We start from the raw sequence: 27256 nt of genomic DNA, 5'->3' as shown, positions 1-27256 counted from the left end.
TAGATGTTGAGGATATTAGAGTGAGTCAAAGAGACCTCATCCTTGCTCTTGTAGAACTTATACTCTAATGCAATAGACAGATATTAAAATACAAATAATTATAAAATAATTATGCATTGTAATAAGTGTTACGAGGAAATAACTGTGTTTGATGAAAAAAATGGCAAGCTATTAAATTAGGAAAATGAAAGCATCCACCTTATAGGTTTGTTGAAGATTAGATAATGTGGGTAAAAAATTTAGCATGTCTTCTGGCTCATATTTAGCACTCAGTAAATGGCCATAATAACATGGTAATAGTTACTGCAGTGGTGTGATCCTGGCTCACTGCAACTTCCGTCTCCTGGGTTTAAGTGATTCTCGTGCCTCAGCCTCCTGAGTAGCTGGGACTATCGGCATGTGCCACCACGCCCGGCTAATTTTTATATTTTTAGTAGACATGGGGTTTTACCATGTTGACCCAGCTGGGCTTGAACTCCTGACCTCAAATGATCCACCTGCCTCCCCAAGTGCTGGGATTTACAGGCATGAGTTAATTAGGTGTGAGGCGAATAGTTAACATGGTAAACGATGAGGAAGTGGTCACAGACCTTGAAGGGCTCAACGTCTACTGAGAGAACCAAGCATATACATGAATTACTAGAATACATTGTATGAATAATGAATAATTGTTCATGCAATAATAATGAATAATGAATAATGAAACTGAGGCACAGAAAGTTTAAGTGATCAGCTCAACATTGCACAGCTAATAAGTGGTACAGCAGGAATATAAGCCCAGTCAGCTCTGATGCCAATCCTCACAATGTAACTCATCACACTAAACTCTCTTCCAAAGAGTACATTTATTTTGTGTTCTCCTAGCTCACTGAAGACATTGCTATCATAGCCCTTACTACATTATATTTTTTGGGTATTTTTCCATGTCTGTCTCTCCCCAGAAAGCTTATTCCTCCCTGTTATTCCTAGTGCCTAGACACAGTGTCTGACATAGAAAAGATGTTCAACAAGCTATTTTAAACAAATACATGAGGAAATATAAGAGTATACAAAAGAGTCCTCCACAGATATTCTTTCCAGAAGCAGGTGTCAAACTATTCAGAACAGGATACTACTCTATCATTGTACTACGATAAAATCTCTTTTGGAGGGTTTCTTTTGAGGTCTGAGTGTTAAACAAAAATTTCAAATGGAAAAAGAAAGGAAGATAAAATGGTGACAATTTGAAGTATTATAATCCTTACATGCTGATAATATAAAAAATTCACAATTACAGACATATAAACTTCAAGGAAGATAAATCTGGGGATGGGAAGATAGCATCACTGAGAAATTCTTCACTTATGAGAGGGAACTCAAATTTCTTAGAGAATTTAAGGTAGTTAAATTACTAAAATAAAAGTCCATGTAGCAGTCATATTTGTTAATTCCTTGAGGCCATGGGACATAAACCTCATTTACTTTTTGTATTCTTTACTGTGACTAGCTCAAAGTAGGTGCCAATAACTGTGTTTTTAAATAAGAAAACTCTACAAGACCTCAGCAACTGTACAAAGTGTGGCTTTCCTCCATAGCCTATTTCATAGACCCACAGCCATCTAAAATCTCTTTGCATTGTGTAGTCCTGAACTGTCAACTTGGCTCTCTAGCCATTTCTACAGGAAGAAGATAGTAGTCTCAGCTGGGCGCGGTAGCTCATGCCTGTAAATCCCAGCACTTTGGGAGGTAGGTGGATCATTTGAGGTCAGGAGTTCAAGACCAGCTGGGTCAACATGGTAAAACCCCATGTCTACTAAAAATATAAAAATTAGCTGGGCGTGGTGGCACATGCCGATAGTCCCAGCTACTCAGGAGGCTGAGGCACGAGAATCACTTGAATCCAGGAGACGGAAGTTGCAGTGAGCCGAGATCACACCACTGCACTCCAGCCTGGGTGACAGAGTGAGACTCTGTCTCGAAAAAAGGAAAGAAAGAAAGAAAGGAAGGAAGGAAGGAAGGAAGGAAGGAAGGAAGGGAGGGAGGGAGGGAGGGAGGAAGGGAGGGAGGAAGGAAGGAAGAAAGAAGGAAAGAAAGAAAGAGAGAGAGAGAGAAATAAATAAATAGTGGTCTAAAGGTGGGTGGGACATGGGACATCAGGCCTTCAGAATGCACTAGGACTCAGATAAATGATGAATAATAGTTTTATTTTTAATACTTTAAGTTCTGGGATACATGTACAAAACATGCAGGTTTGTTACATAGGTATACACGTGCCATGGTGGTTTGCTGCACCCATCAACCTGTCATCTACATTAGGTATTTCTCCTAATGCTATCCCTCTCCTAGCCCCCGACCCCCTGACAGGCCCTGGTGTGTGATGTCCCCCTCCCTGTGTCCATGTGTTCTCATTGTTCAACTCCCACTTATGAGTGAGTACATATGGTATTTGGTTTTCTTAATAGTTTTAATGATAGCAATTATAATAAGACTAATAAGAGTTAACAGTTATATAATGCTTACTATGCACCTCACACTGTTCTAGGCACTTTATGTATATTAATTTAAAACTCACAACAATCCTATGAAGTAGGTCCTTTCATTATCCCCATTTTACTGATGAGGTAACAGGAACGGAGAAGTTAAGCAAGTTATCCATAGTTATATAGCTAGCTTGCAGTAGAGCTGAGATTCAAACTCAGGTAGTCTGGCTCCACAATTCATGCTCTTGACCACTATGCCCTACTAAACTAGGGGATTCATCAAATTATGTAATATTTGAGATGACGGCTCTAGAGCTCATCATTATACAGATGGGTGCTCTCAATGTCCTCTATTGCAGTGCTAAGTTTGCCCCGCAGGGGACATTTGGCAGTATCTGGAGACATTTTTGATTGTCATACCTGGCAGCAGGTAGTTGCTACTGACATCTAGTAGAGGCCAGGGGCGCTGCTAAACATCCTATAACGTATGGGGCAACCCGCTACAAGAACCAATTATCTGGCCTAAAATGTCAATAGTGCTGAGGTTGAGAAATCCTGTTCTACTGTAGCAATTTTTATGTGTTCTTACTGGAGAACACCTTATACTCCTGGTTTCTTCCACAATCCTTTTCCATCTATCACATGTATAGGCAACTCCAACTTCTGTAGTTTATGCCCTACCCTACTCTCTTATGCTATTGTGCAACTAAGACTAATCTGATCAAACCCTCCTCCCTGACTCCATCTCAAGAACCTATTAACGCTTTTAGCACAGTTACTTCTATGCTTCGCATCAAAGAAATGATCTTTGTCGTGGGGAGTCCAGGTACCATGGAATGCTGATAGGTTGCTGTTTGCGAATAGTCCTGGAAATAGCAGTAGGCACACCATGACAAAGGAAAGAGAAAGGAAGTTTAGAAAATGCTTGCACAAAATGTGGAAGAAAACCTCATTTCTGGCATATCACATAGGACCTCACATACAGTAGGCACTCAAGAAGTATTTGTTGTGAAAGATTATGACCCAGGGGCAGGGTTGGGTGTCCTACCAAGGAATAACATTGTTTTCTGTTCTCTAAGGGAAAGGAAACAGCAGAATAAATCACATTTGGGGTCTGCATTAAGCCTGGGGCTCAAGGCTTTATCTTTTGCGTGGTATTTACTGCTTATGAAGCAATATATTATGGCAGTGCAGGTGTTATTTTGATTTTCTCTTCATATTCTTTGAAAATTAACAATCTATCATTGTTTGTGAACAATGCACTGAAGCCCGAGGCACGGGCCACAGTCCCTCCTATTGCAGACGTCAAGTGACGCCACAGCTTGCATCACCGTGATGCAGGCGAGAGAACTGACAGGGGCTTTTGCAGGCTTTTGTAATACAAGGCTCCCAGATGGCTTGAGAGAGATGATGCTATTAGACAAGCAGGATGGATCAAAGAGCCACTCAAGGGAATCAAGATGTCATAATTTTTTTTTTTCCTTGAGAAAGGACAGGGAGATAAGGGAAGGGAAGACAAAGAGAGGCAAAGGAAGGGTCTTTTTGCTGGCCTATATTTATATAGTAGGGAGTCATTTTCACATGAGTTGTGAGTATGGCAGGGCGGGAGTTGGAAGAGAGTAGCTTGATCCTCAAGGTATACAGATGAGAATCCCAGGGTAGAGGGTGCTTTCACAAACTAAACCTCATCCTGGAAGATTTATTGTTTTAGTCTATAAGCTAGAGGGTCCTGAAGACAGCTACCTCTGTATTGGAGCAGTTATCAAGATGTTCAATATTTAAATTAGATCAATTTAAAGCCATGGAGCCAGGCCAGCCCTCCAGATGGCAGTTGCAGTGAGGGTGTGGTACAGTGAGGAAGAAGAAGGCCACAGAGTTTGGTATGTGCCTCTTCAAGGAACTCACAGCACATACCCGACATTTATGAAGGCAACAAGGTATAGTAGAAGGAATATAGGACTGGGAGCCAGATGGATCTAAAATCCAATCTTGGCTGTACTCCTGACTAGCTGAATGATTTTAGGCAAGTTCCACAAACTTTTTAACCTGTTTATTCACTTGTAGCTAGGGATAATGATACCTATCTTTCATATAAAAGATAATGACGTTGATTCCTAATATTGATTAAATGCTTATTATGTGCTAAACATTGTTTTAAAGCTTTGCATGTATTATTACAGTAGGTAGCTAGCCAGGCATGAGTGGGGCAGGAGAGGGCTCCCCCAACCCCACCAGGAATGTCAGGCGACTATCAGGTAGTTGTCACACTGCCTCTCTAAAATAATAATTGATCATAGCCAGCACCAGGGAAAGGTAGTTTCCCAATAAATAAAAACACCTGAAACTGGTGATTGGCAGCATCTCAATAAGATCTCCGATACTGGGCAAGTGGGCTCAAGCATGCACATTAAGAGACAAAATGGCACAGTTTAACTGATATATGGCCTTCCAGGGGCATTCCACTGGAACAGGGAAGAACACTTCAGGTAAGCATGTGTACAACTCTAGTAAACACACTGAGCATGCTCACCTCCCAAGTGCTAGCAGGCCACCGCATATGCAGGCAGCTTACCCTAAGGGAAGAATCAAGGGAAATGGGATGCAAGATGCTGGAAGTATGCCAGCATATAAAACCCTAGGTCCAAAGTCAAACAGGGCACTTGACCTCCAAGATATCCACTTAGCCCTCTTCCAAGTGTACTTTACTCTCTTTTCGTTCCTGCTCTAAAGCTTTTTAATAAATTTTTACTACTACTAAAACTTGCCTTGGTCTCTTCTTCTGCCTTATGCCCCTCAGTCGAATTCTTTCTTCTGAGGAGGCAAGAACTGAGGTTGCTGCAGACCTGTATGGATTTGCCACAGGTAACTTGGATACTTCCACCACTGACAGTTTTACACAATATAATCCTTACAACAACTCTATAAGACAAGTGATATTTATCATTATACCCGTTTTATAGACAAGGAGTATGAAACACAAAGAAGTTAACAAGTTGCTCAAGGCCACAGATATAGTTAATGTTGGAACTGGAATTCAAATTCAGGAAATATGGCTCCAGAGACAACATGTTTAACCACTGAGCTATATACCATCACTAAGAATGCTGAGCCCAATATCTGACACAGAGCAAGTACCTGATCATGACTTTAACCCTACTTCCTTTATCTTTCTCTTCCCTTTTTCTGGCAAGGAGGAAATCATTCAAATGCCCTGTGCGGGATCTTTGAGCTGCAGCCAAGGGCTTCTTTGGTAATTTCAGGGTGGGCTGGCATGGGCTGAAGAATCTCAGGGATAGTACTTTCCAGTTCAAGGTTATTACGCAAATTGAGCCAGGAGAATAGGTTGGACCCAGGGGTTCTGGAATACCATCAGGCTCCACTGTGGGAAACTTAGAGGGCTTCCTCAGCTACTAAGAGCAGTGGCTGACTCCCCTAGAGAGGCTCTTTTGGGGCTTTTTTGGACTACAGTCTGTAATTGCTAACCCCCTGGCTTCATGGACTTCTCAGGTACCTGTGAACTAATGTTACTTGGTCTAGAGTGAATGGCTGACTATGGTCCTCTAATCTAGGATTACATCATCACATTTATTTCATATTTTCTTACCTAATATTTAGGTAAAGAACACCAAAAAGCATAGATGGGCCTCAAAAAAAAAAAAAAAAAAAAAGCTACCTATCTCAGTTCCTTTAACATCTGCACTAATTGCCTGTTAGGTCATACAACTCTTTTCCTGGTTTTAAAACAAACACATAAATATTACTGTCAGGACCCCAGATGTTGTAGTTACTGGTTTTCAACTGGAAATCTTAATATTTAAACTAATCAACTAACTGCATTTCAGGTACTGAGCATGCTCTTTAAGTTAATGGTATGGCTGCTGGTGGGGGAGGGGGTGGAGAAAGAAAAAAATAGAAGCATAAACTTTGTTAAGTTCCCAAAGCTCTGTGGTCTGTGCTTTCCCAAGGTAAGTTGAGTAAAAGGTGACTTGGCAACACTGCTGCTATGCTCTTGGATGTCTGGCAAAGATCTCTTGGAGGAAAAAAATACCCACACCAGTCCTGGGGCTAACCCACAAGCTGTTTTGCTGTAGCCCTTGTTGCTGAAAATCTTTCCAACGTGTTTCAGTCTACTTCCTTGCCATAGAAAATAGAGTATGACAAGGATAAATATAGCATGAACAAGATCTGGAGTTTGGAAGGCTAGTTTGAACTCTGGCCCTACCATTTACTCACTATGTAGCAATCACTTACACCTGTGTTTGTCAAATTACATTCCAACCATGTGCATCAGAATCACCTTGGGTGCTTGCTAAATAGGCCAATTTCCAGGGTTCACTGCTGAAGTTTTCACCTGGGTGGCACTGGGGACTCTGCCTGTTGAACAAGTACCCTAGGTAACTCTTATACCCACTACAAATTTGAGAAACACAGAGCTTCAGTTTTCTTATCTGTAAATAAGAATGATGCTACCCTTTCACAGGGTTGTGGTGAAAACAACACAGGTAATCAATATGTGCTAGTTGTACCTGAATCTTTGAGTGAAGTTATTGCAAGGCTACGAGATACATTCTGAATATTAATTTAACAAACTTGTGAAAGCCATATACTATGTGGTGGTACCCAGGTGAAAACTACATGTTTTCCTGTCCTTTGAGGGGCTCATAGACTAGTGGGAGTGGTAGATATGAAAACAAAAACTACTGCACAGTTTAAAAATGGCTAAACAGAGATATGAAGAAGGGGGAGACAGTTCCCCTGTTAAGATGGCGCTAAGGAGAGGAGGTGGTGGAGGAGGGAGGGGAGCATTGTGGAAGTGATGTGAAGCTGGAGGAAGTGACTTTAAACTGAGTTTTGAAAACTAAGCCAATTATCATGGCACTACAAATATCTTAAAAGGTACAGAATAAGGCTGTATTTGTACTAAGTCTAAAACCTAGAATGGAAGTTGTTCTTGTTTGGGGAAATGGGAGTGAGTGGAGAATATTTGCCATATCAATTTCCTTATCATTTCTCTCTCCTAAAAGTAGAATGTGGAACAACTGGAGTCATTTTGTATTCCCAGTAGGTTGACTCTGAGAGGATGGGTGTTAGGCTATATTGTTGACTTGCTGTGCAAGTCATTAACTACAAGGCCATGGTCTAAGTCGGTGGGGAGGCGGGGTGGGACCCTGGCCATGATGACTATAAATAAGTCAGGTGGTAAATCCTGCTGATAATGGGACCTTTGGCTGAAGTACTAGCTGCCTCAGCAGGGCCATCCTCAGATATTAAGGGCAATGCTATATATACACATACAGCCGCAGGAGGCAGTGACTAACGGCTTTGCCTTGGGCCAGCAGTTCTGGCCCCTTTCTTGCTTCTTTATCTCTGCAAAGCAGCCCAACTGGAGTTTTCAAACTCTACTCCAATTTGACAAATAATCAAAAGACAATAGACTTTATTACACATACTGTCACATTATCTTCACTACCCTTCATGTTTCAAATGACTGATTTTTTCTTTTTTTGAAAACCATAACACATTCCCATCAACCACTAGAATGCATTTGGCTAGATCAGGCATGATAAACTCTCAAGCCTTAATGCTGAACGATGCTGAATGAAGAGAAAAAAAATGGGGTTATAACAGTGGTTAAGATCATAATCTTTGGATTAGATCTGAGTTCTAGTCCTGGTCCACCATTTATTACCTGTGTGATGCTAGGCAAGTGATTTCATGTCTCTGTGCTTCATTTTATACATCTGAGAAATGGGATAATAATAGAACCCATCTTATAGGGCTATAGTGAAGATTAAAGGAGAAAATATACAAAACAGATCCATCGTGGTGCCTAACTTAGTAAATGCTTGTAGAATACTAGTAATTATTATCAATATACTAACAATGGTGGGCATTACCTCTGATATCTTATGGAAAACAGGGGCCATTGGGGTAAGGAAAGAGGGGAGTGTTACAATTTCTTCAGGTGGAAAGAACATGAAAACACCAGTACAGGAACCAGCCATTAATAATATTAGATTGGTGCAAAAGTAACTGCGGTTTTGTGATTAAAAGTCATGGCAAAAACGGCAATTACTTTTGCACCAACTTAATAGGAGAGAATGTATTTACAACAAAAAAAGGACAAGATGGTTTATCTTTAACAAGTGCTTTACCAAGAACACTGCCAGAAAAAAACAGTGGGATTAACTTGTATTCTTCTCATCTGATTGATGCATTTTCTAAAAGTGGCACTGCTAATAAAATCCTAAAAAGATTTTCCAGTGTTACCCTCCTCCACTGTATATACCCCCAACCCATCAGACCTGCTGCCAAAACCTATTTGCTTTTTCCCTCTAAAACCATGGATGACATTTGTATCTGTGCTCTCTCTCCTGATCCCCCCATCTGTGGTGGAGGAAAGCCAGAATTACCTAATGTTGTAGCTCAATTATCCATGACAAGATTGGGAAGCAAGGGGGTAGGCAGGAGAAGAACCTGCTCTTCACAGACAGCTTTCTAACAAGACAAACGGAGATTATGGCCACTGCTGTGACCTCCACGACAGCTGGGCACAGGACACCCGCTGTATCAGCATACTCCAGGAACAATACATATGCAAGTAAATTTGGTTGGCAGTTTGTGATTCTGGGACAGTATTAATAATAGTGCTTTTCCTGAAATCTATCCTGTATGTGATGTATTTTGCCATGTTTAATTCAATAGCTCTTCTGAATATTTTAATATAGCAACAGTAGTCCAAATAGCAAACACATGTGAGTTATTAACTTTCTTTTATCCATTTCTGCTGTAACTTAAATTTTCTTCCTGAGTGAATCTCCAGGCCACTAGTGAAATCACCTTTAATCTATTTGTGCATGTGTATGTGTGTGTGTGTGTGTGTGCGTGCGTGTGTGTGTATGTATGTGTTTATTGGCATTAACATGGAGGAGACATAAGCTGTTAAAAAATAAAAGGCGTCTGGGCTAGTGATGATCTCCAGAGTAAACCTTACAGGGATTGGTAGAGCAAATTTGATTTGAAAATGATTACAAAGGGTGAATTCCCTGTAAATAATGAATTGGAAAGAAAATCAGGCTGGGAGTATTTGCTTATCCACTTATTTCCACATGGAAGAAAAGCTGTAATTCCTGACAGCCTGTGCTTACAGTGTGACTAGATTGGCCAGAGAGAAACCAACGGGTGATAAAAATAAGTACACAAGCCCACCAGTTCATTGCATTCTCCGTCAGGTCCAACACCAAGGAAAGCCATAAAGATAATAAGTCTTTGGATAACAGACCATAAATCCATGGTTACAGTTCAAGCACTTAACTTCAAATTCCCAAGTGACCATGCCACTGTACTTGTCTGTTAAAGAAGCTAGAAGTTCACTGTCAGAAAGGAGGTGAGGTGATGGGCAAGGCAGCTGAAATACTCAAAGACCCCAGGAAAATTCTGGGAAAGCATGCCTCCTTGCAAATCACCGCTTCCTGAGAAACTAACTCGTATGTCACTGGGAGACACTGTCAGAGCCAACTGGCTAAGGTTTCTACCAAAGTGAACCTAGTTTTCAAGAGTGGCTATCTTCCTTGAAAATGTAAAGCTAATCTCTGTACACCAAATCCTATTCTTTTCCACTGACTCACAGTGTCTTTTTCTAATTTTTTAAATTACATATTGAGTAGGTACACAGGAAAATTTGTAAGATACAAGTGTAAAGTATAAACAACAATGCAATGAAATTTGTATGCCCAACATGCAGTTTAAGAAAAAGAATATCACTATTACCTTTAAAGTCCACCATGTACCCCTCCCTAATCGCTTCCATCTCCCCTCAAAGATAACTACCGTTTTGAATTTTGTGTTAATAATTCCTTGCTTATCTTTATAGTTCTACTACATAAGTTGATACTGTCTCTTCAAAAATGTTTTATCTTAATTTCTAAAGGATTCTTTAGTTGCCAAGAGCTTTCTGTGCTGTTCTCCTTCATACTCCTGTCCCACCCTGCCTCCCTCTCCCTCCCCTCCCTCTCTTTTTCCTTCTCTCTTTTTCTCTACCTACCTTCCTTTCTGTGTCTCTCTTACCACCCCTCCTCCACCCAGCTAGATGAGTAATTAGTGATCTAGGAACAAACATGAGTGCCAAAGATATCAGTTAGCAGTGAATTCGTATGTAAAGGCAGTAATTATTTTTTAACATGGCTACTTTCCTTTGGTTCTTTAAATGAATGCCTGCATGGGCCCTAATTCGTTTATCCAGAAGTTCAGAGGTGATCAGGCAATATGGAGGTGGCAGCAGGCTACAGAGCAGGGTGACAGAGCTGTGAGTATTGCCTAGCATGGGTACCTCAGGGGTCTGGAGCCAGAAGACCGTGCTATTTGCTGGCTATGTAACTTAGGCGAGTCACTTAATATCTCTGATCCTGGGTTCCTTCATCACAAAATTGTAGAAAACAATAATACTGATCTTACAGGGTTGATGAGATAAACAAGGGATATTAATTGGAAAAGTATTTTGAAAGCTATAAAATACTATATAAAGGTAAGTAAACAATGTTGCTGCTCTGCTGCTGTTGATGACATCGATTCTATTAAAGTCGAGGTAAACAACTAAATGGTTATGAATTTTCTAAGTTTGGAGCTAATCCACAGATTTATCCTTGCCAGCTGCCTGGTAAAGCCAGCATATCACAGATAAAATTAAAACTTCTTTTCCGATGCTTTATTACTGGTCCACGTGGAAGCTTCCCCCCCTCCCCAACCCCCTGACTTCAAACATCTTCCTCAAATCCCACTGTACCTGCCCAACCTGCGTGTGAGGGAGTTGTGTTTGCTCTCGTCTACGTCAGTGCCGGAGCCCAGGGCAGAAAGTAGTCACACATTATAGGCATATAACATTTTCTCTTCCTAATCATTTCTCACAGGACAGTGCAGGTTGGTAACTCAAACTGAAATGTATGCAAGATGTGCTCAACACCTGATCAGTTTGCGCCTGAGGAACCTTCTGAAGGTCCTGACTTTTGCCTGTGTGCTATTAACATAACCATTTGCATGTCATTTCCATTCTGTTTTTTAAAGGGTCTCTCCTTGAAGATCTATGAGAATGAGAGTAAGCAGTGGAAAGCCACGTTTCCATTCTGCAAACGATATAATCAAATCTGTAAATGCGCAAAAACACACACAAGAGACGCTCCATAAAGCTGCTGGCAATTATTTCGGTGAACAGACGCAAGTTGTGCACAATTCCCCACAGCTGCCTCAGGTGTTGAAGGAAGAGATTCAAACAACAGAGGGGAAATATTGATCATCTTTTTGAATATCAAGTTAGGCTACCTGCTTAGGTGCCCAGGAGGGGGTGAGGGAGGAAGAATGCTGGTAATGTTCCCACACGTTTCCCAGCTTGAGGCTGGACAGCCACATGACCATCTGCTGCTAAGAAAAAAAACAAAAACAAAAAACCAGACAGGGCTTAAACACATAGGAAAGGCTGTTTGACCTTTCAGGTTGTAAGACTCTTGCCCTCCGCCTAACAGCTGACGCCTAGAACAAGCAGGCAAGCCCCACATGGCCTCTGAAGGGGCTAGCATGGGGGCTCCAGCTGAGGGGCGGCTGCAGCTATGGCAACCCATGCCCGGGAATGAGTTAACACCAGCCAAAGGGGTTAATGGAAGAGGCAAGAGCTTTTATACAAACACATTAGGGAAAGAAACGGAATACAGTGGGAATGAGGTCCATTAATAAAGCTGAGTGATAAAATCCATCACCATTCTCAAATAGGACTTGGCAACCTAAAACTCCTTTTCCAAATTAGGGTCCTGTGTTTTATCTGCTCATGGGGACACTAAGCTTCTATCTTTAAAAAGAATAAAAACAATATTATAATATGAAGTGTAAAAGGAGAAAATAGGATAGGCAAAAGGGTAAAAATTAGACTTGCAAACAAAGGAAGGAAGAGAAACAAAAGAGATGTGTACAACTATGTTCTGAATATGTTCAAACGGCTTGTTATTACTAACAATCACCACCTGACAATAAATTACCCCTCTACATGTGGATTACAAGCTGCATTATTATGATGCATTAGAATCAATCTGAGTACTAACGATAATGGGTGGCTGGGTGGCTAAACATCGCCCCCAATTACTGCTGGGTGCCCTCTCCCTTTGTGGCTACAAAACAACTGTCATCAATATTCTCTCATAGAGAGTGTTTTCTTATCAGCATTACGTCCTCAAATATCCCTGGAAAGCAGGTCGATATTGATGGACTTTTCTGAGGAAAATAGGGAGGCATAGAGAGGTTAAGTGAAAATCAGCAGAGGCCGCCCTCCTGGCCCATCAAAGAATTTGGGTTATAAAGGCAGCAAAGGTAAGGAAGCGAAGGCCTTCAGCCTGCTCTTTCCATGATGGCAGCATCTATGGAATGCAATGGGTCAGGATTTTTACGCACCCTCTCGGCTATAGTGAAAAGCATATAATCCTTAAGCCACTGCATTTGGAAAATCTGATTGTAGCTTGCAGCACAGACCCACAAAACACATGTTTACTTCTGGCAGAGTCCAATACAAGCTTAGAGTAAAAGCTTACTTCTGAGAGGAAAAAAAGAGTACATCTCAGTTCAGAAACCAGTATAATCCACTGGGGGTAACATTTTCTAGTTACAAATGAACTAACAGGTACTTACTGAGCCCTGTTGTGCTATTTGTTAATGGCTGAGAGGGACACAGGAGAAGCAGAAGACTCTGAGTAGACTGAAGCTCTTTCCTCAGAGAGCTTATCTACTTGGAGTTGGGTGTAGACAAATCCACACACAAAATAAAGACCAAACAAGACTCTACAGAAGTCCCAAGTATAGAGTGACAAGTCTGGTTTATCATACTGGTTAGAGGAAAAGATGGGATGTTGGCATATTCCTGCATGAATGTTACCAGTAGGACTTACACTGCCAAGCATATTAGACATTTCCAACAGCAGTAAATGCACTCACAACAGGGGTGGGCAAGGAAGATGAACAGGAGGAAACTGAGGTAAATCAGAAGGACAGATGCCATTAAAGGGAACCAGGATGGAGGTGTCTGCCATTATCTGAATATGATCGTGTCATTTTTGAACCAAATTCCACTGACAGGGCCTGCTTCCCTGGGTACAGTGCTTCTCAGGCAAGTACTCCTGGTTGGCATGTCCCTATATACACCTAAGAACTAGAGGGCAACTGATTTAAGATTGAGTGCTCTCATGAGCACACAGAAGGCAGATAATCTGTGTTGTGGGCTGAAAAGAGCAAGTCACACATTTTAGCTATTAAGACATACAAAGTGGCTGTCACTCCGTTTCAGAAATTAAGGCGTTTGACTTGTGTGTCTGTCCAGATGGAGTGTTATTCCACTCATAGAAATCTGCAGGGAGGGTTTGAACTTTCCTTCAAAAAGCATTCTGGATCATTTTAGCATCTTTGCTAGGGTTCACAGTGTCTCAGATGATGCCTTCTTGAGAAAACTTCACTTCCCATTCTCCTCTGCTCCACAGCCACAGGTTACAGACCTCACTTTGCCTTGACTTGCAAACACTACCGGCTATAGGAGACTCGGACAGAGGGTGTGGATGGCTTTAGAGAACTCTACCACTGCACACACATGCTGTCCTGGACACAGTGGGTCAGCAGTGTTACTGTCACAGGTGAAACTGATCTTTGTAATGAGCAACAGCCTACAGAGCTTCTGGTGATTTACCTGTAAATTTCTCATTGTGAATAATAAAATTTAGAGTTGCAAGCTGATTGCATTTCTTTCTATAGGACCTATTCTCTGGAACAGAAAGTTGGCAATTGCTATGTCTTTTTAGGACATTTGAAAAAGACAACAATTATGCCTAAAGGAACTATCATGCTATAAGAAGTCTGTTTGTGACCCCAGTCCCTATAGATTCAAGGAATTTTAACCCTAACAACAGCCTAGATGCGACTTTATAGTGTCAGAGTCCATCTTTGGATTTTTCCAGGAGTATAAATGGTACATTATTACATGACTGTTACTTGTAGAACTTGAACTGATAAGTATATTAGACACATACATCAGGAGTGCATGAACTCACAACAGGGTTGGTCAAAGGGGGTCAGCTGGAATGAGAGAGCCTGTGGTAAATTAGGAAGACAGATGAAGGTTAAAGGGAACCAGGATGGAGATGTCGTCTGCCATTATCTGAATATGAATATGTCTTTTTACAGCCAAACTTCGGTGATAGGCCTTGCTTCCCCAGGGGCAGCATTTCAAGCTTAGAAGTCATTTGGGAAGAAATATTTCTTTACTCTGACATGAGCAACTTGGTAGAAAAGATGAGCAGACATTTGCTTTGGGAGCAAGAGGTGCTAAGCGTAATGCCCATCATCTCCTAGAAATGATGATGTATTGCGTATACACATGGAATCTCTGCAGCTGCTTGCTGTTTCCTGGAGGTCAGAGTACACAACCTTTTACCTCTAAATATCTGTTTTTCAATCTGGCTGTATCTTAAAATCTGTCTTGAATACAGCTCAGAAAGGAAGGTTTTGGTTAAGCATGTAGTTACTAACCTTCAAGCACAACAGAATGCCAGGAGAGCAGCCTGACCTTTGCAGTAAAATTAATTTGATGCTTACAATCTAACCTAGAGTCCATAGTCTTTATTCATATGACAGAGTCGCAAGACAATTTAGCAGGGATTATTAAATTCCACCTAAGCTCATCAGAGGAGAGAATTGAGGTTGATGCATATCTGAAATTACCAGTGAATTGGCCACACCACGTGGGGAAAGCAAAAGGCAGATAGACTTCCAGGAATAAAGATAAGGGCTACATTTGGTATGTAGTAGGCACTCAGTGAGAACTGATTCAGTGAATGAGGCAAAAGAGTAAGCTGAATCTCCTGTCTGACAACTAGAGAGACCCTTCCCTACACCCACAGGTGCAACTTCAATCCCTATAAGCTTCCCATACAGGGAAGTTACTTGACAAGTGCCAGAGATCCCAAGGTGAGGATGGAGGGTGAGTGAGTTGGGTATGGTACAAGACATGCCATCCTTCTGCATTACCCTTCCCATTCCAGCTGGTGGTAGCAAGTCTGGGGCAGGACATTGTTATTCAGAAGCAAAGAAAGCTAATGGATACCAATGAATCAGGAGGGATGCATTTTACTCGAAGTGGCTAAGAGAACCTCAACGGAAGAACTTTGTTGGGTTTCCAGAAGGCCTCTGCGACAGTACTACCAACTACAGCACTACCCAGGGGAAATCAGTGTTCCAGTCACTGCACTTTAACAAACATGTTATACACAAAAGCCTAAGACTGTTTGCAGTGGGAAATCCTGGTTGGTTTTATTTAGGCGATATAGTAATGTAGCTTTCTGAATCTGATGCTCTTTATTTGAACATTCATTATAATGATTCATCTCTGCGTTTCTCTCTTTACCAATGATATTTGCATTCTATTAGGAAATATAATTCATACAGGATGATAAAGGAATCGAAATTATCCAATTTATTTCCATCATAGGAGCAGAAGGAATCCAGCAATGGTCTGTTCTGTATCATTCTGATTTCAGTAAGGTTTTCTTTAATAGTCAGGGTTTATAGCATTAAATATTACTCTTCATTGCAGAATCAGTATTAATTTAACATCACAAGGATAATCTGGTTTTGTCTAAGGGACCCCTCCCCATTTTGTTTCCCAGGAACTGAACATTTTCCAGTCCGGGGGTTCTCTTGTGCCATAGAAAGTATTCTGACTCTACCTCTCTAAGAGATACCTGGCACTAATGTGATTCTCTAAATGCCTATTAGCATTTTACCATGTATCAACAGCTAACTGGGCACCCTTGCTATTTTCCCTCCTGAAATGTATCAATAAAAACTTTGATGGCAGGGATGGTGCTTAATATACTGTTGAACTACCTGCCCCCCTGCAGGATATGGCATAGTGAATGTACAAATAGCCAGCATAACTCTATCAGTTTTTATGTTCTTTGATCTGCTGACAGTATTGTAACACCTGACAATAATTGCAGTTCACACTATTTATTGGTATTTTTCAAAGTGGAAATGCTTTCCTTAACTTTTATAAAAATTGTCCTCAAGTTAATCTTGCTACTAATGTTTTCCATATTAATTTCTTTTGCCAATTGAACTTAGCCTATATGAGAGCAATAAAATCTACTAGGGGTCCTCTGGTGAGCTAGTTGATTCTGCCTACAAAAATGGCCTTAAATCATGGAGACAATATTGGGGAATCAGGAATGATGTTCAAAATATTCAAACACCAGCATGGCATGGGCAACCAAACAGAACTGTACACAAGACCTTAGCACTGGAACAGGGTCTGGGAGACCCTCTTGCTGTGCCATGCTGGGCATGTATGTCAGAGCAATGCTGTGAATCCTCAGCCATTATTTTCACTGTGGATTCCACAGGCATCAGTCCTACCTATGGAGCCTCTGCTTTGCAAGGAAATCTCACAAGGGAAAGGACTTTGCTTTGTTAGAGAGCTCTTTATATTGCAGTTGAAGAGAGGTAAAGGAGTTGTTTCTGGGGTATTTCCTTGGAACTTGCAAATAAAGACTTGTGGTGGGTTCTGCCTCCAAGCTATTGGACAGTTACAGGCTTCTCCATTTTCATGCCTACTTCTGCCTCCTGCTAAGTTGCATCAGTTTCAAACACAAAGGTTAAGGTGTGTTACCTGGGTTAAGATGTCTTAGCCAGGGGTCAATCCATTACTACAAGACTGTGGGAAAGTCTAGGTGATACTAGAGGGATCAGGGTGGCCCGGGTGACAGGTGATCACACAGGGGGTTGCTGGCAGTGCTTATTTACCAACTGGTACAGAAGTTTTTCCAATATCTTTGAACTGGTATGACTATCCAGTGCATATTGGCTGAGTATCAGCCTGAAGAGACCTACTTTTCACCAGAACAGGCAGCAAAAGTAAGCAGATCCTCCTGCCCATAGCTGCAGTCTCCTTAACAAATCTGCCTCAGGGTTCAAGGAAATCTTTGTGATCCAAGTTCTCTCTTATATTAACCCAAATGCAAAAACCTTTCCTATAGAAATATTAACATACTCCTCTTATTCTGTCTTCCCAGGGATATGAACTTCTAATCACTTTTTAATCTGTTAAATGTGTTTTTTTTTCTTTAAAGAAACTATTATTTAAAATTGCTTCCCAGTCATTTTTGAGCCGAAAAACAGGTCTCACTATCTATAGCTTTTCCAGTCCTTGCAATAATTGAATCGAGCATGGATAGCTCAGAAGTAGAATGAGCAGCTCTCCTTGCTGTCTTCTGCTTGAGTGAAGAAAGGAAAGAGTTTTTTAAAATGGCAGAGGCAGGATAACATGGAGCTCTCCCTTCAAGCCATTAGAAACAACAGAAATAAAATTGCCATGTTTTTGTGCACTTTAACAATCATTTTTTATTCTAATCCCATATCCAGGTCCCTGGGTGACAGACCTACCCCACCTCAACATGCATGGGCTGCATGTAGGTGTCTTATTCTCTTTCCACACTTGCACATGTCTATTCAATGCGGCTGTGTTACAATGAATAGCAAGTGCTTATCTGCTGGGAGACTGACTGAGTTCCAAGACCTTGGTTCAGGTAAGGCTGTCTTTGCCATCTAGTGTTAAGTTTAGTTTGCAGGAATGCTAGTGAAATTTCTCAGGAAGCTGGATAGGACTATGGGAAACTGGCAAGGTGAGTAATTCCTGCATCTCTAGAGGTGATGGCTACAGCAACAGTAGCTTATTGTGAGTAGATGCCACTTGCAAAGCTCCTTAGGCATAGGCTGGGTAAAGGGGTGAACTGGAATAATGATTTCTGTCTAGATGGAACATCTAAGCAACAACATTGAGTATGAAATGTTCATCATACCCTAGTGCTGGGAAGTCAAATCCTAGATTCTTGCTTAGTGATAACATCATTTGACAAAGTAGGAATTCACAAAAATATATGCTCAAAAGAAAAGATCAGGAACATTGTAGATACCTTACTGTCTGGAATATCTCTCAGGTTGGAAGTTAGACAAACAAAAGAAGTTGGAATACACAAGAACAAACAGTTTCAGATGGCATGCTGCATAGTAGCTCAGAGGCAGAACCCACCAGAAGTCTTTATTTGCGAGTTCCAAGGAAACATCCCAGGAACAACTCCTTTACCTCTCTTCAATTGCAATATAAAGACCTCTCCAACAAAGCAAAACCCTTTCCCTTATGAGATTTCCTTGTAAAGCAGAGGCTCCATGGGTAGGATTGATGACAATGGAATCCACAGTGAAAGTAATGGCTGGGGATACACAGCATCACTCTGATATGCATGCCCAGTGGAAGAGACTGACCAGACAGTTACAGGCTTCTTCAATTTTCATGCACACTCCTGCCTCCTGCTAAGTTGCATCAGTTTCAAATACAAAGGTTAAGATGTCTTACCTGGGGGTTTCACTTATGCAATAGATGAGCCAAATATATATACGAGTACAAATGGCTGCTTGTGAAGTACCTGAAGTTTTTCCGATAAAGGAGGAATTTGGATGTGTTACTTGGCCTGCACTCTGCCAGGGGCATATCGTGCTGACATTAGAAAAACATGCTCTTTTCAACAAGATTTAGTCTCACTTCCCTTTGCCTCCCAGTCTCTTGCTAATGACTGGAAGTAGAATGAGAGTTCGATTTTACGATGATTTAGAGGTCTGTGAGTTGGCTTTCTCCCCCTTGGTATGTGACCAACTTCAAAAAAGCAATTGTGTAACTACTAAGGAAATTAGTTCTTCTCCAAGGGATGGAGATCTTTTGTCATAAGCGAGAATGAGTAACTAAGCTCTCTGACTCTGTCTCAAGAGGGCCTCTGGGCTGAAGAGGGCCTGGCTAGTGGTCTAGGTTTGCTCACTGGAGTAGCAGCCAGTCAGATGGTCAAAAATATTGCTTGTATTCCTTTTGTAGGCAGAAGCACTGGAGTAGGGAGGTAAGGCTGGGTGAAGGGAAGACAACAGGAATCAGATAGTAAATAAATGAACAGATGTAAAATATATAGCACAATGCCTAATGGGCATACCTCTTTATATAGCTTCTACTTTTTGAACACCTCCTGTGTGTTAACTACTAAAATAAGCACTTTATACACATTTAATCCTCACAACAACCTTATGAGGCAGGTATTACTAATATTCTTATTTTATGGGGGAGCAAACCGAGCCACAGAAGTGTAAGTAACTTGCTCAGAGGCTTCAGAAATAGTAAAAGATGGGGTCAAGATTTGAAGTCAGATTTCTTTCTTTTGGCCGTAGGTATCAGGCTTTGTGTTTGGTATATTACTTATGCCAAATCCTCATACCATCCTTGAGTTGTGGGTATGATTATCTCCAATTACAGTTGAAGAGATGAAGGTTCAACGTGATTAAGCGACTTGTCCAAGATCATACAGGCAGTAAGTGGTAGAGCAAGAATTCTAATCCAAGCCTGACCCCAAAGCCCATGTTCTTAACCACAGAACTCTGTGACCTCTCCTGCAATCTGACATATTTTAGACAGTCATCAAATGTTTGTCCCCATCTCAAATGGTACAGTGAAGGTAGATGGAGGACAAAGAGTTGAAGGTAACTTAGACTTGGCAGTCAGAGCAGGAAAGGTTGCACTGTTGAGCTGGAATCACATCTTCTGTTTTCTCTTGGGGCTGGTGTTGAACAGGATGTCATAAAAGACAATGAGGCAAGAGGCAACTGATTTCTATCCCCCCATCTCCAAATTATAAGAGGAAGAGAGATCACTCAGAATATGAGCTAGGGCTAGGCAATAACACTATTAGAGAGTTACTATTACCTGAGGACTATTACCTGAGCTATGTAGGTGTGCTAGTTATCAATCTATTACCTCTTAGCTCCAAATTCACCCTTGCTGACTGCTCTGTGAAAATGGTTCTGGGCCCTTTAAATATTTTTCCTTTGCCAGCTGGCACAATGTTAAGCTTTGTCAGTAGAGGGCATTAGGGAGACATTTCAGGAGGAAGGGGCTTTTCTTTGTGGGTCCTGTGTGCTGGTGTGCTAGGTGTGCTTACTTGGCAGGCTCCTGTGGTTCAGGCTCTCAGCTTCCCCAGGGCCCAGTTTCCACAGCACACACAGCTCCCCAGGGACAAGGTTCCTGCAGCATGTGCAATTTTTCAAGCATGCAGCTCTGGGAGTATAATCAGCAGTGCCCAGCAGCTTCTCCCAGTACCCCTCCCTCAGGATGTTTCGTGGTAGAGTGCCTATTGTGAGATACCTCTCTGTGACCAGCTTTCCCTGACACTATAGAGGGTGGATTTCTCAGAAGTTCCACAGGGCAGAATTCCAGCAAGTTCTGCTGATGTAGTACCACAGCAATTTCTCTGCTATTTAATGAGCTATGACTGTGCCCTTGTCCTACAAGATATGGATCTCAGCCCTGGGGAAAGGTTCTTTCCTGGGTGCCCTAGTTCAGCTGTAGGTATAGGGGCTGCTCCTTATATTTGTTAGTCCTATATTCTTTGTAGTTGTTTTTACTTCTTACTGGCCAATCTCCTGTTAGAGTTAATACTTATTTATATTAAAATTTTTCTGTTCAAATTACTGTGTGATTTCTCTCTCCTGATGTTTTCCAGACCTATAGGGTTAATTCCTCTTCCTGCATCTCAACATTCTGTAAGGTGATGACTAGGGCAAAGGGATGCTTCTAGGAGGGGAATGTAGGTAGGGAGGATGGACTTTTCCTAGAGACAAGGTCCAAAGAGAAAAGAGCATTTTCTTTTTCAGGAGGCAAAAGATGACTTCCCTGTCTTGCTTTCTAATATACAAAAATGAGTTAGAACACTTGTGGCCTCTCACTTGCTCAAATTTTTTTCAATGAAGAGGAAAGAACCTGTTGGATAGCAAAGGAAACTAAAGCCTGTGGACTGCGTGGATTGTGAGACTCAAAAGACTCACGATCATTCAGAGTTTAAATGGTGCTTAAAGTTCTATAGCTCAGGTATTCCAAGGGGGAGGTGACTACTTGTGATGATAGCCTTCAAATGACTATCATCTTTAATATAATGACCAATATTGTACTCAATACCTCTATGACTACCCATATAACCCTTACTCAAAGCTCAAGGTTATATCCCCTCCTCTGCAAGAGATCAAATGTTTTCTTCACTTAAAAGTTTGCTTTTCCATGGACATATGTATAGAAATTTTCAGACATCATAAAACTCACGAATTCTGGAAAAAACTTATGAATCCTCAGGGTAGAAGTTAGGTGTTTAGAGTTTGCACATCAGGATATTTTCCAGGTTTCACAAGGAGAAATGATTTTCACAAGTGACAGAATACCATCATAATTTTTATATTACTCATGGATTTATGCAGCTGAGTTCCTTTTGAATTTGAGTAAAATATTTTCCAAAACACTTGCTGTTAATTAACTACTCCCTTTCTGCTGTTATTATTTTTTTTGCTTCCCCCCTCCAACCAACTCAAAGTATAATACTGTCTCTCCAAAGCTCAATGACTACGAAATGGAAGGTAAGTAGTTAAATAGGAGATAATAAGGAAATGTAAATCTCAAGGTCTGATCACCAACTAAAATGCTTCCTGTCATAATACAAATTCATCTTTGTGGTATTTATGAAGCATTGGCCCACAACAAATTCAGAAATACTAAAAGCATCATAGCTAATCAGATAGCCTGCTCAATCACTAGAAAGTTTCTAACATACGCTTCCCATGTGCTAGAACGCTCACAGCAATAACAACGGCATTGGAAGCCATAGCAGTTTCGATAAAGAATGTTTAGCCAAAGTGGCTTGGAATACCTATGGTCTTTGAGAGGCTTCCAGGTGGTCCTCCAGATTATCCAAGGTATTGTATGCTCATGTGTGGGTGAAGGTCCCAATCAACACGGGTGAAAGAGAAAAGTTTGAGCCACAGGGTACAATTCTCCTGCTAGAAAACCAGTCAATTAAAGTTTCAGAAAATCAGTCCAACCATAGTCTCCGCTTCCCTTCCTGTGTTTGCTCCTCCAAAGTTTGGCTCTGGCCCAAGTTCTTAGAAGCCTTCACTAGCCTTCCCTTTGTCACCCTGTCCTCCACATATACGCACATGTATATACACAGAGGGATCATATAACCAAGAATGGAATGGGAAAAGGAGCATTGTTTCAGAGCAGTCTGATGTTTTATACTGCAGTAGCTGGTGGGGATAGGTGTAAGTGACATGTAGAAATTTGTTGCTCCAGTTAGAACTTCCTAAAGAATAAGAAGACCATTGATATTAACCAGGAGTTGCTGTGAACCAATGCAGACCTGCCTTCATGTTCAAAACAGAAACCAGTCCTCTGTCGCTGCCATTATAATGATTGTAGATTAGAGCACTAGTTTTTACCCAGGGTGGCTGATGGCACATAAAGAACTGGTATTTACAGGAGAAGCCTAGTGTTTAAGACGGACCTGTAAACCAAAAAGCATCTGAGACAAGTCTCAATCAATTTAGAAAGTTTCTTTGCCAAGGTTAAGGACGCACCTGTGACACAGCTTCAGGAGGTTCTGATGGCATGTGCTGAAGGTGGTCAGGGAACAGCTTGCTTTTATACATTTTAGGGAGACATAATACATCAATCAATACATGCAAGATTGACATTGGTTTGATCTGGAAGTGCAGGATAACTTGAAGTGGTGGGGGCACAGGGGGTGGGATGGGGGGGATGGGGGCCTTCCAGGTCACAGGTAGATTTAAATATATTCTGATTGGCAATTGGTTGAAAAGTTATCAATAGAAAGGAATGTCTGGGTTATGATAAGGAGTTGTGGAGACCTAGGTTAGAGAGACCTAGGTTAGAGAGAATAGACTGTAACTGTTTCTTATCAGACTTAAGGTCTGTGTTGATGTTAATGCTGAAGGGGTATAATGAGGCATGTCCAACCCCCACTACTGTCATGGCCTGGACCTGTCTTTCAGGTTAAATTTTAGGGTGCTCTGGCTGAGGAGGGATACAATTAGATGGTTGGAGGGGGCATTAGAATTTTATTTTTGGTTTACAGGCCTTAGGATCAAGACCTGGGTTTGATTATCAGATTCCCCCTATCCATGAGCAAGGTACTTAATCTCTCTGAATTAGTTTTCTCATGTGCAAAATGGTAATAATAGTATGTGCATTATAGAATGTTTTAAGGAATAAGTAAAATAAGGTGCATAAAGTTTACGGTACATAGCAAAAACTCCGTATGTGTTAGCTATTATCATTTCTATAGTTTTATTTACTAAAAGGCATAAAGCCATAACATATTCTGTTGCCTTATTCTCTTTTGCTAGTTTTGGAGATGTGGATAGACGAGGTGTTGCCAGGGGTAAAAATATGTGAGCCACGCAAATATTCTCAATTGATTTTTGACAAAGGTAAAAACCAATTCAACAGTTTTTAACAAAATATTACTGGAGCAATTGGACATCCACATTTGGGAAAAGGAGGAGGAGAAACTTGATCTAAGTCATACTCAAAATGAAACACAGTATCCCTGATGAACACAGAGGCAAAAAATTTCAACAAATTTAACAAATACTAGTAAACCAAATTCAACAGAATTCTATTAAAAAGATCACACATCATGATCAGATGGGATTTATCCCTAGGATACAAGGATGGTTCAATATACAAAAAATAATTAATATGATGTTAAGAGAATAAGAATAAAAATCACATGATTGTCTCAACAGGTGCAGAAAAAGTATCTAATAAAATTCAACACCCTTCTATGATAAAAACTCTCAACAAAATAGAAATAGAAGGAAAGGACCTCAGCATAATAAAGATCATATGTGACAAGCCCACAACTATATCATACTCAATAGTCAAAAACTGAAAGCTTTTCCTCCTAAGATCAGGAAGAAGTTAAAGAGGCCCACTTTCACCACTTCTATTCAACATAGTACTGGAAATCCTAGCCAGAGCAATTAGGCAAGAAAAGGAAATAAGCATCCGAATAGGAAAGCAAAAGGTAAATTATCCCTGTTTGCACAGGACATGATTCTATATATAGAAAAATCCCAAAGACTCCTTTAAGAAAATGGTTAGAACTAATAAACAAATATAGTAAAATTGCAGGAAACAAAATCAATATAGAAAAATCAGTTGCATTTCTATACACTAACACTGAACTATCTGAAAGAGAAATTATGAAAACAATTCCCATTAACAATAGCACAAAGGAGAATAAAATAGTAATAAACCTAACTAAGGAGGTAAAAGACTTGCATAATGAAAACTACAAAACATTGACAAAAGTAATTAAAGAAGACACAAACAAATGAAAAGACATTCCATGTTCATGGATTGAAGACTTAATATTATTAAGATGTTCATACTACCCAAAGAGATCTACAGATTCAATGCAATCCCTATCAAAACCCCAATGACATTTTATTTTTACAGAAATAAATACAGGAAAATAAATACAGGAAAAACAACTCTGCAATTCATAGGGAAATCCAGAAGATCACAAATAGCCAAATCAATATTGAGAAAGAAGAAAGCTGGAGGCATCACATTTCCTGATTTAAAAACTATTACAAAGCTGAAGTAATCAAAACAGTATGGTACTGGCTTAAAGACAGATATATAGACCGATGGAACAGAATGGAGATCCCAGAAATAAATCCATTCTCTCTCTCTCTCTCTCTCTCTCTCTCTCACACACACACACACACACACACACACACACACACACACACACGTACAGTTAATCGATCTTCAACAAGAGCACCAAAAATACGCAATGGGGAAAGTATAGTCTCTTTAACAAACAGTGCTGGAGGAACTGGATATCCACACGCAAAAGAGTACAATTGGACACTTATTTTATACCATACACAAACTAAAAATGAATTAGACTTAAATGTAGGACCTGAAATGTAAAACCCCTAGATGAAAACATAGGGGGAAAGCTTCTTGACATTCGACTAGGCAATGATTTCATGTATATGACACCAAAGTACGGGTAACAAAACAAATATATACAAGTGGGACTACATCAAACTAAAAAGTTTCTGTACAGCAAAGGAAAAACCCAACCGACTGAAAAGTCAACCTATGGAATAGGATAAGTTAAGGACCTGAACAGACATTTCTCCAAAGAAGACACACAAATGGCCAATAGCTATGTGAAAAAAATGCTCAACATCACTAATCATTAGGGAAATGCAAATCAAAAGCATATTGAGAGATCAATATATACCTGTTAGAATAGCTTTTTTTTTTTTTTTTAAAGTAACAACACCAAATGCTGGTTAGGATTCTGGAAAAGTTTGGCTGTTTCTTAAAGAAATATGTAACTACCAAATGACCCCACAATTACACTCCTGAACATTTATCTTAGAGAAATGAAGACTTAAGTTTACACAAAAACTTGTACATAAATGTGTATAACTTTATTTGTAATAGCAAAAAACAGGGAGAATCCCGATGTTCTCAACAGGTGAATGGTTAAACTGTGGCAAGCCCTACAATGGAATACTATACGATCAACTATGGATACACACAATTACTCAAATGAATGTCAAAGGAATTATGCTGAGTGAAAAAAGCCAATTCAGAAAGGTTACATATTGTATGATTCCATTTATATAACATTCTCAAAATGTCAAAATTATAGAAATGGAGTACATATTAGTAGTTGGTGGAAGGCAGGAGGGAGGTGGGCAATATGAGAAATCCTTGCAGCAACGCATCTTCACTATATCCATGTCAATATCCTGGATGTGATATTATACTACAGTTTTGCAAAATGTTACTGGGTAAAGGATATATGGGACCTCTCCGAATTATTTCTTACAACTGCATGTGAATCTTTGATTATCTCAAAATTTCAAAAATTTAATTTTTAAAAAAGGAAAAGCAAAAAGATGTGGATAGACAGAAGGAGCAGACTGGAAATAGTCTCTGCCATTTGCAATACAGTTCAGATAGGTGTCCCAGATTATAGCAGGATTTCTAGCTTGGCAGGCGAAATCACTGTACTGCAGAGATACCTCTGGTGCAGGAAAGCAAGGCAGAGTTTTCCTGCAGAGCTAGCACTTGCTCCTCTCACCGGGATATTAGTTATTGCTCTTACAAATTTGGAAACTGAGAGGTATGTCACAATTAATGAAGGTTAGGAGGCTCTGGGTTAGAGTCAGAACTACTAAAGTTCCTGAAAGTCCTCCAAGCAGCTCTATTGCTGAGATCTAAGCTGCTGCTGCAGAAGCCTCCTCGGAAGTAATTTAAGCAGAGTGGATCTCAGGGGTAATAGGAGTATTCTTTTGCTTGGCCTCTGAAGGAGACAAGGGAGGGCAAGCCATATGACAGCTCTCTGTATGGAGACAGAACGGAAAAGCAAAAGAGAGGGCTGCGAGTTGTAGACGGGAAAAAACAGAATCATAAGCTTGACAAGGGAGAAAGCAGAAATTTCTCTGCCTCCATGTGTCTGGGTAATTGGGCATCAATTTACCTATCATGATGCCATGCAGTACTACAGGCAACTTGGAAGAAAAGTGTTGGGTAAAGAACAACTGAGTGTTGACATCTCATTTTTAAAGGCTAACTGTACACACACAAATGATTGCACAGAATATTAAAGACCAGCCTCCTTTTCCATCTGGATGATGGATCTATAAGGAGAATGCATTCATACCACTGGCAGAGTATTTTCAAACAGATACAATAATCTTTCTTGCTCCTCTCTTCTCTTCTGTGTTGTCATTAAACATTTGATTAACACTTTCTTTCAGGCCTTCTCAAACACTGGCTCCCTGTTTACCAAAACCACTGAAAAATGCCC

The 27256-nt window shown here is 40.5% G+C and overlaps 1 protein-coding gene across 4 annotated transcripts in view; it reads right to left on the bottom strand.

The window, feature by feature from the left end:
* ENOX2 (ecto-NOX disulfide-thiol exchanger 2) overlaps positions 1 to 27256 on the bottom strand; it is a 291251-nt gene that overhangs the window by 88463 nt on the left and 175532 nt on the right. The window contains exon 1 of one of the 4 annotated variants that reach the window (XM_011988826.1): positions 1570 to 1615. The exons of the other annotated variants lie outside the window; for them this stretch is intronic. Coding sequence (XP_011844216.1) covers positions 1570 to 1615 — 46 coding nt within the window. Of the gene's footprint in view, positions 1 to 1569; positions 1616 to 27256 lie in introns of those variants that run through there. 4 annotated transcript variants of the gene reach the window in all.

The sequence above is a fragment of the Mandrillus leucophaeus genome, unplaced genomic scaffold (genome assembly GCF_000951045.1).
Source record: "Mandrillus leucophaeus isolate KB7577 unplaced genomic scaffold, Mleu.le_1.0 Scaffold339, whole genome shotgun sequence".
Taxonomy (NCBI): domain Eukaryota; kingdom Metazoa; phylum Chordata; class Mammalia; order Primates; family Cercopithecidae; genus Mandrillus; species Mandrillus leucophaeus.
Note: the sequence above shows the minus strand (reverse complement) of the source record. Positions and strands in the feature narration are given on the sequence as shown.